The sequence below is a fragment of the Leguminivora glycinivorella genome, chromosome Z (assembly GCF_023078275.1).
Source record: "Leguminivora glycinivorella isolate SPB_JAAS2020 chromosome Z, LegGlyc_1.1, whole genome shotgun sequence".
NCBI classification, from domain to species: domain Eukaryota; kingdom Metazoa; phylum Arthropoda; class Insecta; order Lepidoptera; family Tortricidae; genus Leguminivora; species Leguminivora glycinivorella.
In genome coordinates this window covers 20,633,816-20,651,484 of record NC_062998.1, presented here as the reverse complement: position 1 = coordinate 20,651,484, position 17,669 = coordinate 20,633,816, and the positions used below count along the sequence as shown (strand labels likewise).

The following is a 17,669-nucleotide window of genomic DNA, read 5'->3' as shown; positions in this document are numbered from 1 at the left end:
TTGGCTTCCAAATGATTTGCCAGTGTCATGTCGATTTTTTAATTAAATAAATTTTGTTCGAAGTAATAGCTATCAATCCATTTTGATAAATTTAATCAGTTCTAAAATTTAGTGGGGTTAGTTAGAGTTAGATGACAACGAAACACAACTACTGGATTAGTAATATTAGACATTGAGAAGAAATAGAAAGCAAAAAAAAAAAATTGTATTAACATGTAATATAACAATAAAAATTAAAATTTTAAGTTATTAAGCTTACAGAAAGAAGTGAGGGCCATAAGGATGTCCCTATCCTTAACATGGATTAACTCCAAAATATGAGTGGGGAAAGAGACTTTGAGTTTTAAAAGATCCTCAAAAAAGCTGTCATGGTTATATAATGGACACGCAAAAAATATGTGATTAAGGTCTCCGTCGTCCAATCCACACTCACATAAAGAAGAATCCCTAATATGTATTTTCTTCAAGTGAACAGGGGAACAGCAATGGCCAAGCCTCAATCTAATAATAACAGAACAAAACTGTTTTTCAATATAAATTTTGGAGAACCAGGGTTTTCTGGATACAGTAGGTTGCACAAGAAAATAATGTTTTGACTTACCCCGATTGGAGGCAGTCCAGTCAGCAGCCCAAGCCCGGGTTAGCATCCTGGCCGCCAGAGGAACCAAATCATGACAGTAGTTTCTAAACGGGACCTTGTCACCGCATACTATGGCCTCCTTGGCGATCCGGTCGGCCCGCTCGTTTCCTGAGACCCCCGAGTGACCTGGGATCCAAGCTAAGGCAACCTCAAACCCCATCTCTCTGCATCTTATAAGGTTTTCCTTAATTTGGTATATGATAGGATTGTGGAAGCGAACCGCGAAAGGATTCATTAGCAATGCTTGAAGACAGCTACGGGAATCCGAGAAAATTATAGTCTTCCGTAACTTAAACAATAAAATATATTTTACACTCTCCAATACACCAATACATTCCCCAGTAAAAACTGATGTCTCAGGAGGGCACTTAATTTTCTGAACAATATCATACTGGGAGTGATAAAGACCTACTCCTACACACCCCGTCGGAGTCATTTTAGACGCATCACAGTATATTGTGTTCCAATCACGCCACTCGAGGGAAAGGATCTGGGACATGTAATCATCGGCATGTGGGTCATCACGACAAATGTCAAAATTTAGGATAACACGAGGTTGGTGTATAATAACCTCATAGTCAAATTCAAACAGAGGAAGCCGAGAGGAATGAAAAACTGGGTCTCTTATAGACTGAAATTTTGCTAGACTATTCACAAGACATGGTAGTTTATCATGGCAGTTCGAGACCGAAACTGCTTTTAGGTCATATAAGCGATGGATAATGGGATGATATGAAAATTGTAGGGATCTAAATAAGTAACTGTCGGCCAGAAATTGGCGGCGCAAATTAAGAGGTGGTTCGGCGCATTCCACCTGCATGGCCTTGATAGGGGAAGATCTCATAGCACCCAGGATAATTCGTAAAGCTCTTGATTGTATTCTATCTAACTGAGTCAACCCGGCTTTGTTTGCAGGCACCAATAAGTGGGTGCCATAATCTAAAATACTGCGTACAGTGGCATTGTATACCAGTCTAAGAGAAATAGGATGAGCACCCCACCAAACTCCTGAAAGACATCTGAGAGTGTTAAGCCCACGTTCGCACTTTTTAATTAGGAATTCAAAGTGCAAAGACCCACTTAATTTTGAATCAAGTATAACCCCCAAAAATTTATGAGAAGAACGGACAGGGATTTTGTCTTCATTGATTGTTAAATTAATGTTTGGCAGAACTAATTTTCGACTATAAATGACTGCACAACTTTTGGCGGGAGAAAGAGACAAACCATGTGTGAAGAGCCAGTTGTTTAAAGACATGAGGGAGTTATTCATGAATGCACAGGCTGTACTTATGTCTTTATTTGAAGAATAAACTAGCAAGTCATCAGCATACTGAAGCACCTGGCAGTCTGAGACGCACTCCTCTAAGTCATGTGTGTATATATTGTATAACAAGGGGCTCAACACAGAGCCCTGAGGTAGTCCGCGCCAGATCAGTCGTGAAGGGTGAATTTGGGGATCTTTACCCCGAAAGATGATTTGTCTTTCAGAGAGGAGGTTACCTATAAGGCAGGCCAGCCTCACCGGGATTCTCAGCTTGCGGAATTTTTCCCTGAGAATAGGGAGCTGGACATTATCATAGGCAGCCTCGACATCTAGGAAAACAGCGACTACCGAAGCTCCTTTTGAAAATGCGAGGCGAATGTCGGATGTGAAAATGGCCAGACTGTCCGTTGTACTTTTTCCCTTTCTAAATCCGAACTGCGAATTTCCTAACATATCTCGACTTTCCACATACCACTCTAACCTGTTTTTAATCAAGTGCTCTAGAATCTTTGTTAGAACTGACGATAATGCTATGGGGCGATACGACCGAGGGTCGTTAGGATCTTTACCGGGTTTAAGTATGGGCATGATCAGTTGGGATTTCCACGATGTGGGAGGATGGCCGGAAAGTACAATGCAGTTAATCAAATCGAGGAAATATTTAAGGAATGAATCTCCTGCTTTGGCTATAAATGAATATGGAATTCCGTCTAGTCCCGGGGCGGAGTCTTTGACTGCTTTTAGAACGTTTTTTAGCTCCAACATGGTGAATAATTGATCCAAGGCATCAGTCGATTGGTTATTAAGCAGTCCAATGGGAGAATCAAGGACTCCAGGGACATAAGGAGGAGCGATTCTATCTAGAAAAGATTCAGCCCATTGCAAAGAAGTGGGAAAAGGACAGTTATTAGGGTTACCTGATTTTCTAAATTTTCGTATATTGTTCCATACTATTGCATCAGGAGTAGAAGGACTTAAAGCCGAACAAAAGGATTTCCATCCCTCAGCCTTCTTATTACTGAGCAATGTTTTTGTGTCTGCCATAGCCTTAGTCAAAACATTGAAATTCTCGGTCGACATATTTGAGGCATATGACCGTTCTGCTGCCTTTCTACTCCTGACAGCTATAGTACACTCTTTGTCCCACCAGGGAGGGGAAGCCAATTTACCTTTGGCTACATTTTTAAGAGGGAAAACCTTATCTGCAGACGTTTTTATAGCTAAGATTAGAGCATCTGAACAAATATCTATGGAATTTAGAGTGATATGAGGCAAGTCCTTAGATTCAACTTCTAGAGCTTTTTTGTACGAATCCCAATCCGCTCCGTTGATATTATATTTTAATAGAGGTCTATTTTCCGTAGGTTTTTTAGTGGTTCCTAGAGGAAGACTTAATAAAATAGGGAAGTGATCGCTTCCGTGTGTACTATCCAAGACCGACCAAGTTATACGAGACGCGAGAATTGGAGATGACAGAGATAAATCCACTGCACTAGTTGCGTGATTAGGGAGAGAACGTAGCGTAGGTGCACCAGTATTCAGTAGGCATAAGTTGCATTTGTCCATGATATCTAACAAAAAGTATCACCTAGACCGTCGTCTTTCTTATCGCATCCCCACAAAGTATGATGGATATTAAGGTCTCCAAGAATCATAACGGGCTGGGGAAGGGATTCTATTAGCTTTCTCAGTAGCTTTAAAATATGAGGGGAAGGATCCGGTATATATAAAGATAAAAAGGTAATACCTTCTAGGCGGGCACAAGTGGAATGAAAAAGAGGACTATTATTAGGTAAAGGAATTTTCTGAAAGGAATATGGTCTCTAATGAACAAGGCGCATCCAGCTCGGCCATCTGCGCGACAGTCCATTAGAGAACAGAAACTTGGGATTTTAAAAGTTGAGTTGTCTTTGAGCCATATTTCTGATATGGCTAAAATTATAGGGTTGAATTTGTTGACCAAGAAGAGTAATTCATGTTTTTTATTAGAGATACTACGGCAATTCCATTGAAGAACTGTTTGATCCATAATGTGATGTAATCAGAGATGAAATAATAGGCGCAACGTGGGACAGCAGAGAAGGGTTTACGGGGGTGGCCGGAGAAAATATTTTAATAAAAGAAGTGATCAAAGTTATAATATCAGAAATTAAATTGTTTTCTTTGTGTTGTTGTTGGTCAGGATAGACGGGTCTAGACTCAACTACGGGGTCCCTAGTCAAAGCCTCGTGGGCCTTTCTGTCGTACCCTTTAGCAAGCCGAGGTGGTGGGCGAGGCTGCCGAAATACAGTTTTTACATATGATTGAGTGACTGGAGATTGTGGGGATGAAGCCGTCACATTTGCGTACGACTTACTTCTGACCTTGGAGTGCTGGTTAGACGCCTCATTATAAGAAATATTTTCATCAGCCATGGTTTTCTTGATATTTAACTGTCTAATATATTCGGGACATGATTTGCTGTTCGCCCTATGTCCTGCCCCCAATCCCTGAGGGCAATTACAGCACAAAGCTCCAGAATCATCTTCAACGTCACATGTGTCCCCAGTGTGGGACCCTGCACAACGGAAACAACGGGGGAGCGACCTACATTTTTCCTTAGTGTGCCCAAAACGACAGCATTTGAAACACTGAATTGTAGGGTATTGATACTGCTCTACTATTAATGAATTTAAGCACAAGTATACTCTTTTTGGCAAAGTTTGCCCGTCAAAAGTTATTATCACTGTTTCAGACGGTAACCATACGTAAGAACCATCAGGTTTGGTCTTTTTATAATTTAGACGTCTAATTTTAATGGGAGTGGCTCCCCCCGAATTGGCTGGCACCTGAATGTTCGTCAACACCTCTTCAGGCGTCCAGTCAGCCGGGACTCCACGTACCAGCCCCATTCTCGTAACATTAAATGTCGGAACAAACGCTTTGTACTTGTTTTGAGTTAAAGTGGGTGATTCTATGAATTGGTTGGCATCCTCTGCTGAATGGAAACTCAGAGAAGCACGGTTACGTCCGATTTTCTTAATGGAGCCCGCCACTATATTTGGGAACTCCCTTATCCTATCTTGAACGAAACGACCAAAAGCTACCGGGTGCAAGGAAATTCCCGAGTCCGGGGCTGACTCAATTCTTTGAACATGGACTACATAAGGTCCCTGGTCCCTATCTGTATATTTGTCACGACCTATTTGGGTAAAAAGAGTACTAGGGGTCTGCGTCTGAGTCTGCGTCACATTCTCCTGCGGGTCGATTATCAAATGTGCCGGCGGAGTTGCAGTCTGAGATTCGGCTTGCGATTGCTGTCCTGGGGGTATCTGTGTATCTGAATTACTCAAATGGCTTGACTGATCAGATCGGCTCCCAGACGGACTGGGAGACCTCGAGCGGGATGCATTATTTTTTTTATGATTATCCTGCCGTTCTCGTTCCTTACGTTTCTCTAAATCACGTTTCTTTTTTCTGCCCATGACTGTAGAGAAAACTGTAGCATGTGCCTGCGACCTTTCAAAATCCTCGTGTTGGGACAAAGTGAATTTACTAAAGTTCACTAAGCTACAATTTTCATCGTCAGGATCATCCAAACCAGCACCCTCCTCCATGAGGATGCTGATTTGGTAACCCGAAACTACCCTCTTATTACTATGATTACTAAACTACTTCTAATCACAAACACAAAACACTTACCGCTACGCCAGACACTATCAAAATGGATTATCAACAGTAATTAATGCAATTTAATCAGAATCGCTTCCAAAAACTACAAAAAACTACAATTATTTTTAACGATCAACCACCCGCTATCGACACTCAACCGCCAATCACGACAGATATCAATGTCGTCTTCAACAATCTGCATTTAAAATTATATTTTTTTCGACTAATAACATACGTTCGCCCTGGCCAGGCCAGTGATAACTGTCAAAATGACAACCGACAGGCGACTATTTTGTCGCCGTGTGCGCACTTGCATTGAAACCAATAGGGAAGGAGACAGTTGCGTCGCAGGCTTGTCGCCGAACCCTGCGACAAAAAAGTTGCGTCGCAACGTGTGCGTACTTTCATACTAGCCCATAGACCGAACGACGAAGACAAAAAAGTTGCGTCGCCCGTCTGCGCGGGCCCTAATTCCTCAAACATATTGCCGTTCATCTTCCTTCGATCGCTGCGTTCAGTTGCGTTCGCGATCGGAATAAAAACTGCGAGTTTATTTTAGCAAAAGTATCTTAGGGAACAAAGTATCTTCAAAATACTAAGATACTAGGAAAATGTATCTAAATGCAAGATACAAAATAAAAAAATTAAAAAGTATTTTAAATACAAGATGTAAATACGTATTTTGTATCTTGTATCTGTATTTCAGATACTTTTATCTGAGATAGTTCACATCTCTGTATATAAGGTAACGGACCCAATCATGGACAGTTTAAGAAAAATTTTCGCCTGTTTTTGATATTTCACTCATAAATGTAAAAATTCTACCGCTAAGCGTGTTAAATCTTGAATGTCCTGTCCTTCTTTTACATTTCAAGCGTATTGCAGAATGGATACTCCTATTAGTTTCTTCATACTTAACAAATTAAAACTAGGTGTTTTTTCTCCAATTATGGACGGCAGTTCTCCAGTAATGGATCCCCCATTATGGACAGTGAAATAAGTTTAAGATTTTACTTTTAAAGCCAACTGATACTCAATGAGTCAATTTTATATACCATAAATACAATTAGTTTGAGTTATTTTAACATAGGATTGTTTCTTGTAAATTTTGGTTTTGTTAATTGTTCCTTGTCCATCATAGCAGGTAGGCAGTTTTTCGGTTCCAGTAATGGACACTCGCAAAATAACGCCATTTCTTTATACCTTTGGAGCAACAAACTAGTATGTTTTATACCTTATCTCATGCTCAATGCAGTAAGTAAAACGCATTCAAGTTTACACCGAGTATTATTTTTTTATTGTTTTATACATGAACTCAACTCTCTTAGCAACATTACTAAGAATTCGTCTTGATATTTTTTTCAGTAAACTGATGAATTTTATCTTGTCGCGAAATCCTTCAGAAATAACCGAATTAATTGAAACTTCAAAATGAAACAGCTCTACAACTCTAGTTTATGGTACATAGCAGTCAGTTTTTAGAAACTAATTTTAGATATTTATTTTTAAGGATTTGTGTTTTTTTGTCCATAATGGCATCACCGTCCATTATGGGGTATTTCACCTTAAGTATGTATTTCTCTATATAAGTATGTATATCGTCGCCTAGCACCCATAATACAAGCTATGCTTAGTTTGGGGCTAGGTTGATTTGTGTAAGGTGTCCCTCAATATTTATTATTTACTAGCTTTTACCCGCGGCTTCGCCCGCATAATAAAAGTATTCATTAATATTTTCATTTGGATCCGTAGGGACCGTAGGTTTCTCTGTAGGTATATTTATCTGCGATTATTTCGATTGCACATAATACTTTTGCTTGCAATGATTGTAGAAATATTACACATCGACCACAGCGTAGGTAATTCTATATACGCTGGGGAAACCTTTATAAACATCCCACATAGCCCGTATTTCGACACTATGATTGGTGGGTAAAAAGTACTTTTTTCTATTATCCCTTACAATTTTTTACATTTTGCTTATACTTATCGCAAACGTAATCTTCAAGCAAGCAAACAACGATCGTCTTAGAGCACATTGATTGTAAGAGACCGCCGACCGATTATCCGTATCCCTCTAACGATACCCATATTATCCGTATCCGTATCCATATCCGTATCCGTATCCGTATCCGTATCCGTATCGCTATCGCTAACGCCATCGCTATCGCCATCGCTATCGCTATCGCTATCCCTATCGCTATCCCTATCGCTATCCCTATCGCTATCCCTATCGCTATCCCTATCGCTTTCCCTATCGCTATCCCTATCGCTATCCCTATCCCTATCCCTTATCAAGATGTTTAATGATATAACACTTTAAGTTCTCGCGCTTTGTACACATATTTAAAGTCACATACAGGTCGAACGCGATTAATTAACATTATTTTCACCTTTTTTCCCAACGTTTCGGCCAGGTTGCACTGGCCGTGGTCGCGGAAGACTGACGTCCCAGCAAAATGTCACCGGAGATGAAAACAACACAAAACTACCCGATATTAATTTATATAAATGTTCGGGGTAGACAAATAAATATAATCTACCCGCTTTTAGTTAATGTTTATTTCCCACCATGTTTATTTTAAAGGTAAAAATAATGTTAATTAATCGCGTTCGACCTGTATGTGACTTTAAATATATGTTATATGATTTCTTATCAAGTGCTAAAATATAAAGTTTCATGGTTTTATCATGTAAAATTAAGAAATCCCATACAAACTTTCAACCTCTTTTTCAACCCCTTCATCCCTTTTTTTCGAAATAAAAAGTAGCCTATGTTCTGTCTCAGGGTCTAAAGATTGTCTGTTCCAAATTTCATCAAAATCGGTTGCGTGGTTTAAGCGGGAAAGCGTAACAGACAGACAGACAGACAGACAGACAGACAGACAGACAGACAGACAGACAGACAGACAGACAGACAGACAGAGTTACTTTCGCATTTATAATATTAGTATGGATTTATTTATTTTATTTATCAAAAAATGTCCATTAAGAACAACTCAGTTAAAACTTATTGCGAAAAAATCTTTAAAATCGAGGTTCCGCTCTCGACTGTTTCCTCCTACAAAAGTTACTTAAACGGAACGAATTTTGAGAATCTGAATAACAATGAAATAATCTGTGTCGGACCGTTTACACCTTTTTTTGAGCCATATTGAAAAAGGCCGTTTTTAGAAATTTTTGATTGGCTCTAGCGTCTTTTAAAATAAAAATAGCAAAAAAATCAAAACGGTCCGACACAGATAAAAATAATAATAATCTGTGTTGAAAAAATCATTGTTCTATCTTCAAAAACCAGGGAGGAAATAGTCGAGAGCGTTTGTATGGAGTATTGACCTGTATCGCATCGTCTTAAATAAAATTTGTTAAATGGAAAGCGCCATCGAAAACAATGATAAGCATACGCCGGCCGGATACGTGACCTTTTTTAAAACGCAACAGGAAGGGTCAATTCAATTATCAATACATACGCTCTCGACTATTTCTTCCCTGGTTTTTATATACTCCGAGGCAAGCGGCACATCGATTTAAAAGATTTTTCGCAAAATCTTTCACTTGTTCTGTTCTCCTTAACCCACATTTTCTTTTCTATAAATCTAGTCAGTGACACAAGTACCTATATATTAACTAAAATTCCCAAATTGAAAAGAAAAGCTCCATTTTCGCTCTTGTTAAGACGATACAGGAGGGACCAATTCTCCATACAAACGCTGTCGACGATTTCTTCAACACAGATTATTATTATTTTTATCTGTGTCGGACCGTTTTGATTTTTTTGATATTCTTATTTTGAAAGACGCTAGAGCCCATCAAAAATTTCCAAAAACGGCCTTATTGATTATGGCGCAAACAAAGGTGTGGTATTCAAAATTGGTAACTATTAGTCAATTCATCGTTATTCAGATTCTTAAATTTCGTTACGATTGATTAAGTTTTGGAGGAGGAAACAGTCGAGAGCGGAACCTCGATTTGAAAGATTTTTTCGCAATATATTTTAACAGATTTTTTTCGATAAATCTAATTAATAACACCAGTATATTTAACTAAAATTCCCAAATTGAATTGGCTTCTTTCCATTTTAGCATTTTCGCTCCTGTAGCGTCTTACTTGTACTTGGGTTTTCACATTATCCGATCCGATATCGGAAGTAGGACCGATATCCCATACATTTAAGCCGCCAGCTTAGATTTTTGCCTTAGAAATCGGATCGGATAATGTGAAAACGCACTAAGGGTAATTAATAATAAACAACTACATAAATACATACGTGTATACTATACAAATATGTATTATATTAGACGTTACATATCGTTTTTTATGTGCAGTCAACAACGTTATTCACGAGTTACTGACACAAAATAACGACCATGAAGATAAACACAGTTTTGTATTCAATTTTAAAACACGTAGTTATAAAACAATACAGAATGACATAGTATAATATATCGGATTGCGAGCAGGGTAAGCGCCATTGTTGGTTTGAGCTGCGGCCCGTAGCCCGTAGGTCACTCTTAACATGTATATAATATATCGGATTGCGAGCAGGGTAAGCGCCATTGTTGGTTTGAGCTGCGGCCCGTAGCCCGTAGGTCACTCTTAACATGTATATAATATATCGGATTGCGAGCAGGGTAAGCGCCATTGTTGGTTTGAGCTGCGGCCCGTAGCCCGTAGGTCACTCTTAACATGTATATAATATATCGGATTGCGAGCAGGGTAAGCGCCATTGTTGGTTTGAGCTGCGGCCCGTAGCCCGTAGGTCACTCTTAACATGTATATAATATATCGGATTGCGAGCAGGGTAAGCGCCATTGTTGGTTTGAGCTGCGGCCCGTAGCCCGTAGGTCACTCTTAACATGTATATAATATATCGGATTGCGAGCAGGGTAAGCGCCATTGTTGGTTTGAGCTGCGGCCCGTAGCCCGTAGGTCACTCTTAACATGTATATAATATATCGGATTGCGAGCAGGGTAAGCGCCATTGTTGGTTTGAGCTGCGGCCCGTAGCCCGTAGGTCACTCTTAACATGTATATAATATATCGGATTGCGAGCAGGGTAAGCGCCATTGTTGGTTTGAGCTGCGGCCCGTAGCCCGTAGGTCACTCTTAACATGTATATAATATATCGGATTGCGAGCAGGGTAAGCGCCATTGTTGGTTTGAGCTGCGGCCCGTAGCCCGTAGGTCACTCTTAACATGTATATAATATATCGGATTGCGAGCAGGGTAAGCGCCATTGTTGGTTTGAGCTGCGGCCCGTAGCCCGTAGGTCACTCTTAACATGTATTTTTCTGACTTAACATGTCACTGTGAAGGGTGTACCGAAAATAAACTGTAAATTTCAAATGAAAAAATCAAGATTAAATTGTTAGTTGGCTCTAAAAAAAATGAAAATGCTGGCTTGAAAAAAATTACCAGGCAGGCAAGGCAATTCATGGTCGCGTGATAAACGATAAAACGTCAGGCCATCCTTTTCGCACTATTTGTAAGTGAGATAGGGACGGCCTGACGTTTTATCGTTTATCATGCGACCATGATTGCCTGCCTGGAGGACCTAAATTAGCTTACTTTTACACTTTTTTGTCGCCACTGTATTTCCAGGTCAATGTACAGCTTCTTGCGAACCCCTGCCAAAATAACTTTTCCAAACATTTTTTCACATTTTTTGCTGCAGGATTCTACCTCATCCGTAAGTCACCAATGTATCTGATAACTCTTCTCGTATTCCTTAGGATATCCTTGATTTGGGCATGAGTTACTATGTTCTGACTTGATTCCGCTTCAGCTCACTATGCCAAAGAAACCGTGAAATGTATGAAGATCAAACATATGAATTTAGTACCCAAACTAAACCCACATTATGGGATGCACGTCCGCCCAACGAGCATTGTTGGGCCTAAGACAAGGGTAATGGGCATATTAAGGCAGGCGGGGAGAGTTGTTAGAAACATAGATGACTTATGCGAAAAGTGGAGATTGAGAAAAATTAAAGGAAAATACGGAACCCCAAAAAGAGCTTGGAAAAAATATTTTGGAATGGATGTTCGGAAGGAGCTAGACAGTCTGAACTGGAAACACATTGGCAACAAAATAGGGTACAAATAAACTAATTTAGGTCCTCCTGGTGAATCTTTTCAAGCCAGATTATAGCTAGTAAGAAGTATTTCTTCTCAGTTTTGTCATTTAAAATTTAGTTTTTTTCGGTACATTTTATTATTGGTTTGAATTTAGCCTATTCTTATTGGAAACTGGCTTAGATATAGTTACTTGAGGGCTGGTAACCGCTACCATCGTAAGTGTATGAAATTGAAGTTAATATTTTACATTTGTTTGTAGTGTTTGTAGTATTTAATCTACTTTTGTTTGGTACACTTTTGCAATATGTACATTACATAACGAGAATGTAATCAAATTAATATCTTCACTACGCTGAAGTAGTTGGTAGCTATTACCGGCTCTGAGGGCTACTTGTCTTCCTAGCTATTTAGTAGTCTCTCTTATCACATATGCTGCATTAAAATCCTTGCAACATTTACTTGTAGACCGGCACGATAGGCAATTCATAAGGCATCTGTCGTGTTTAGGTAGGGTCGGTATTCCTAGAGGTAGCGCTAGCGCCTAGAGGCAAGAATTCTATATTCCGTCGGCTAGTGAGTTAGGTACACGTAAAATCACTGAAGTGCACTTATTTTCTCAGTTAGATACCAACATTCAGATTTCATTAAGTAATACAGGAATACTTATTATTATACATTTATTTTTGTATGAGAGTTTAACGACAAATTGAGGAAACAATCAAATCGTTATCGTAAAGACTCTGTATTTTCCAAAAGTGCCGATACGACGTTCAGGACATGGATGGAGCAAATCTATCACAAATACGGAACCCTAAAAATGGTGTAGTCTGATATTATTTCTTGCAACACCAAAATTTGACATTCGAGATTTAGATTAACAATTATCATTAACAAGAGGTAACCTATTCTGTAGGTACCATTAGTAACATCGATATATCTAATACCCCTAAACTTGTCATTCGGTACGCAAAAGGTACTAAATATCATATAATCAATTGCCGAAAGGCGTGGCACGTGTGTAGCCTTTCAGTACAAGCGCGGATCCAGCTTCGTGCCCGGGGGGGTCCACGTGGTAAAGGGGATCATGACCCCCCCCCCGGATCCGCGCATGTTTCAGTAAAATAAAGATGGTAGACATCCGAATCAAAATATAGTTATCTTCTCAGGACCGGTACATTAGGTTTACATGAAAAGTTACTTCCGAGTATCATCACTTGTAACAATTCATGCTGCGAAACAGTAATTATGAAAAATTGGTTGAATATTCACCCAGTAGCAACTCGCACGGCATTCGAAGACGGGTCGTTCAGTGCGCGGCGTTCTGGCACTCCACCTCCCAGTCCTTGGGGATCAGCGTGTCGATGTACTGCAAGAAGTCGCTGTAGCGGCACGGCTCATCACAGAAGGACAGTTTCAACTCCATTGGTACTTCTATCTTCGTATTATTCCGGTAAAACACCTGGTGGAGTGAGAATACCAAATCAGCTCTCTTATAGTTTTTCTGCTTATTAATACAGACTACAAATACTTTAATGTCGTGCGTATCGTCGTCATCTTTTCCTTTCATTCAAATCGCCCCTTCAGTTAAAGTATAAGCTAAGTTGGTAGGTAATTCGGTATTGAGGTAAAAAAAAACCATGTGTCAGAACAGGTTGCGACGCAATCCTATAGTATGTTCTGTTTTGTCCTAAACTAAACTCCATCATGGGCATGGGATGGTGTTATAAAAATCACAAGATGCAAGTTTAATAAATGAAAGATATTAAACATACGAATGAACTAGAATATTACCGAGACCTTAATCGTGGCAAAGACTGCCAAAAGTAACAAAAAATACTCGTTTAAATTTGAACTTTATTTCCTGTCAAAAGAGATCATCACCAGAATAACAACGCCTTCTTAACAATCGTCATATACTTCTGCCGGGCTAGCATGGCTTGCGTTGTCGCGCGCGGGGTCATACATCTCGCGCGACTTGAAGTATGAACTCGCGCGCGAGACCGCAAGGTGTGCCGCCTGGTCAGGCATTACATTATACATTGACATAGATTAGTGAAAGCAAGCAGATAAGTTACCTTGACAAAGAATCCCTGGTCGAGCTCCTCGTGCAGTTCGAGGAGCAGACTGGCGCCGTACTCGGGCTCCAGCAGCTCGGTGTAGTTGAGCGCGCGCCACAGCGCCACCACGTTCACGTCGTGGCCCGAGTACACGAGCAGCGAGCGCGGCGCGGGACCCTCGCCGCTGTACTGCGCCCACTTCTCCAGGTTCTCCCGCACCTCACTCAACAGCGGACCTTCAACGTCAACATTCTGGATCATATACTGTTTTTCACTTACTCTTAAATACCTATATATACATTTAGAGCATAATGCATATTTACAACAATGTCATTATTAAGTAGTATATAAATTAATTACATATCTACAAGAGAATTGATGAATAATTAACTTATAATCAGATATCAGGCCTGAAGGCGTTTTTTGTGTGACTTTTCAAATTACTGTACCTTAGAAATTATGCCAAGAGTCATCTCATCAGTCACTGGTGCTACAACCATTATTAAAATGAAAACAAGGATTATACTAGACTTAATGATTGTGGTTGCTTACCTACTTTGAATCTCTGTAAAGTGTGGTTGTGAGCAAGCAAGGCCAGACTCTGCATGAATGCAGACCTCATTTGATTAGGAAAGTAGTTTTTAGTCCACTCAGGTATCTTCAGCCCGGCTTCTTGCTGACACTGAAAGGTGCTGTACAGGAAATCAACTTCCAACACACTGTGCATATCTTGGCCTGTATGATTGCTCAAATATTCGAAAAGTTTCGAGTATTTTGCATCTTTATTAGATTTCTCGAGTAATTCTTCATACATAGCTTTCCATACTTTACAAGGTTTAGTACTAGCAACAATCTGAAAGAATAATAAATCAAGAAGCATTAAACATTAACAAGATAATAGAGTAATCAACTTCGTAAGTCCTGGCGTACTTGTATAAGTGCAAATTATAATTATTCAAGATTTGACATACCTACCATCGGCACAGATTATTAATAATTTACTAACGTAACATATCCTTCACTTGCCCGCAAAACGAAAAATACCTACGCTTTATTTTAGTAATGTTAATGAGTTACTACGTAAAACTCAAAAGAATAGTATGTAGGTACGTGCCATGCGACTACACAGGCGGGCGCGTGGCGCTCCTCGGCCACTTGTTCATTCGAATGAACGGCTAGCGTGTAGGTACTTAACGTGCGACAGCGAGCGAGTGACGTAGGCCTGCCATCGGCAACACTGTTAGCTGTACATTTGTAATCCTTATTACAAGGGCATAAATTCTACTTATTCTACCGATGGTTAGTTAAGAGTGTTGCTGTTAGTACATAGAAAAAAAAGGTTACAATACAAATTTTTAATTGGAACAATTGGAAACTGAAATAGATACCATACACTAAAGAAAAAGTGATCAAGCCCACTGGTGGCGAAGTACGCTTGATCGCTTTTTCTTTAGTGTATGGTATCTATTTCAGTTTATAATTTATATATAGTAGTGTTACTACTTAAAAATCAAAAAAATATTTAATAAATAATTTGATTTGTTCCCTACATGGAACAATTGGGTTGGATCTTATGAGGGGCTGAATTGGAATAACTTACATTATCTAACTCTCTTGGTAAGGAGTGAATGGGGATAGGTTGCCACATCAGCTCAGGGTTCCATATCTGCCGCTCGGTGGGAGGGTACAGGCCGGCCAGGAATGTAGCAGCACTCATAAGACACCTGGATTTGTCACTGCTTCTCACTTGCACATCTTTTTCGTAGTATTCTTCATCAATGAAATTGGCATAATAACTCCGGTATTTCTTTCCTAGCTCATACAATTGAAGTTTGCCAGTCTGAAAAATATTTAGCATGTATTATAGCCATAAACATAAGATTTGAATACCATACTGTGATTCAGTAATGTACATAATATGTAATGCTTACATTGGTAAGACCTCCCAAGCCTTCTGGCCATTGGTATGCTTTGAAAGGATCAGTCTTATAACTTGAATTTGGGGTTCTAGCTCCGTGGCGAAAAAACTGTAAATGTACATTTATCAAACATAACAATTATTATAACATGACAAATTTAATTAAATTGTGTAAACATAATATAGTAGTAATAGCAGTACAGAATAAACTTCTTTATTCTACATGCAATGTAATTGCTGTAAGTAGCTGATAATTTTTGAGATGATGATTTTCTGCACTGGGCCCTCATACATGTGACAAAAGCCCAGCGCTAGCACAAGACCATAATTATTCTAGGATATATCAACATATAATATTTTAGTATTAATTTTAACCACATATCTACAATTGCACAAAGGTTAATTGGTAAAGAATGCCTTATAGCATTAAGTCTGCCTAGTGTAGTTTTATTTTCTTGTACAATAAAGATTAAATAAATAAATATGTTTAAATAAGAGGGCAAAATTGGTTTTTAAACTAGCCTGTTCCCTAAATTTATAACGGTGTTATCAGCAGAGGTCAGAGAGGGTGAGCTATTTATCTCGTAATCTGTCGTGACTTATGTCATATTATAAAACAAAGAGCTCACGCTTTCCAACATCTGATGGTTATTAACAACAGCAAACAATTTACTTTAACATATCAGTGGTCCCAGGTTATGAAATGCCCTTATAAAATACTTACTATTATGATTCCCACACTTTAAATCAAATTTCGTGAATAAGATATCTTAACACATTCGACACCGCATACCCGACACTCGGGTTTTCGTACACTTTACTCAGATGCCAGCATACCCGGTAGTCGAGCAAGCTCTATAAACCTACACGCGACGCCAAAGAACCCGACAGTCGAGCAAGCATTGCATCTTTGCTACCTCAGGGCTGCCACTGCCACTAACAGAAAAATTTGTAAGTCTTCTGATTATTATGTACTTATGTGGTCGAAAAGTTGGTACAGTTGATTATTATATTTTATTACTTCACTTTGTATTTTTATTTGCTTTACCTAATGCGATTACAAAATAAAAATTCTTGTTAGTTGGTTACGTTAAATTGCATACACAGGTATGTATCAATAGGAGTTAGAATTTGGTTTGTGATGTGCTTTGACTTTGTGTGATTTTATTTATTTAATATTGCCCCAATGAATGCATTGTGATGATTGATAAAACGAGGAGCCTAAACGATGAGACAGCAGATTTAATTCTATCCACGTATTTATACGAAAGTAACTTGGCACAGCCCTGAGCGTCCGCCGCGTGCCCGACTAGCGGGTTCGCGGCGTCCGGCATTGAGTTGCACGTCGTTTGCTTGACTAGCGAGTTCTGTCGGTTTCTGGGGTATTGTTCCAAATTTTGGCTGGTTGCCAAAGTGTTAAAGCTAGATTATCTATTTGTAATCATATTTCAAATAGAGTGGAATCACTTGTACTATTATATATTCTGTGGTGGAATGGTAAAATGTCTTACAATGATGACAAGTCGTAAGGTCCTGGACTCGTAAGGCAGCGTCTCGCTGAGCACGCAGTAGCCGAGCAGGCAGCTCATGACGGCCAGCCCCAGCACCACCACGGCCACCGTGGTGGATCGCTTCGGGATCTGGTTGCACTTCGACCGCTCCGCCTTCTGCGCGGACGGCCGCCGCCAAGTGTTCTCGTCATTGTCGTACTCCATTACGTAAACAATAACAACCCACTTAGCAAACCACTAAAGCGATATCCTCAAAAACATCAATATGTCCATGAATTTTTTAACACATTGTGTTCCGATCGAAATATCTGTTAGTCATTGAACTTAAATTGACAAAAAAACAGTATCTGTTTCTTTAAATAACAATCGTGGTAAAGCGGTAGTTATTTCACTTCCATTTAAAGCATATAAATTATCTTGTTCTCGGCAGGTTTCTCATTGCTTTGTAAATTTGACAGATCATATACTGATTGTACTGTACCTGTCAGTATTGAATATTGAACTATAGGGAGCGTTCGGAAGTCGGATATTACCCAGACTGACAGCGT

The 17,669-nt window shown here is 39.5% G+C and overlaps 1 protein-coding gene and 1 long non-coding RNA gene across 3 annotated transcripts; both read right to left on the bottom strand.

The window, feature by feature from the left end:
* Window positions 1-5,720, bottom strand: LOC125241724. Its single transcript, XR_007178759.1, has 2 exons — window positions 5,589-5,720; window positions 1-69 (listed from the first exon to the last, which is right to left on the bottom strand). It is a non-coding gene; the product is annotated as an uncharacterized LOC125241724 (long non-coding RNA).
* A 5,337-nt stretch (window positions 5,721-11,057) lies between these two features.
* On the bottom strand, window positions 11,058-17,569 carry LOC125241586 (lysosomal acid phosphatase-like). 2 transcript variants are annotated; one of them, XM_048150134.1, is made up of 6 exons: window positions 17,122-17,569; window positions 15,624-15,719; window positions 15,293-15,532; window positions 14,245-14,545; window positions 13,711-13,928; window positions 11,061-13,094 (listed from the first exon to the last, which is right to left on the bottom strand). In XM_048150134.1, the coding sequence occupies exons 1-6, from the start codon at window positions 17,323-17,325 to the stop codon at window positions 12,942-12,944; spliced, it is 1,212 nt and encodes a 403-aa protein (XP_048006091.1). In that variant the 5' UTR covers window positions 17,326-17,569; the 3' UTR covers window positions 11,061-12,941. The 2 variants fall into 2 exon arrangements, with proteins under 2 accessions (XP_048006092.1, XP_048006091.1); XM_048150135.1 differs by lacking the exon at window positions 15,624-15,719 and having other exon boundaries at window positions 11,058-13,094.
* Between the last annotated feature and the right edge of the window lie 100 nt (window positions 17,570-17,669).

Bases quoted from the DNA above. Each gene is read 5' to 3' on its own strand.
- LOC125241586 (XM_048150134.1), bottom strand. From the start codon at position 17,325: ATGGAGTACGACAATGACGAGAACACTTGGCGGCGGCCGTCCGCGCAG. The intron at 13,929-14,244 runs GTAAGCAACCAC...TTGACGTTGAAG, and splicing joins TTTACAGAGATTCAAAGTAG to GTCCGCTGTTGAGTGAGGTG. The intron at 13,095-13,710 runs GTAACTTATCTG...TCACTCCACCAG, and splicing joins ACCAGGGATTCTTTGTCAAG to GTGTTTTACCGGAATAATAC.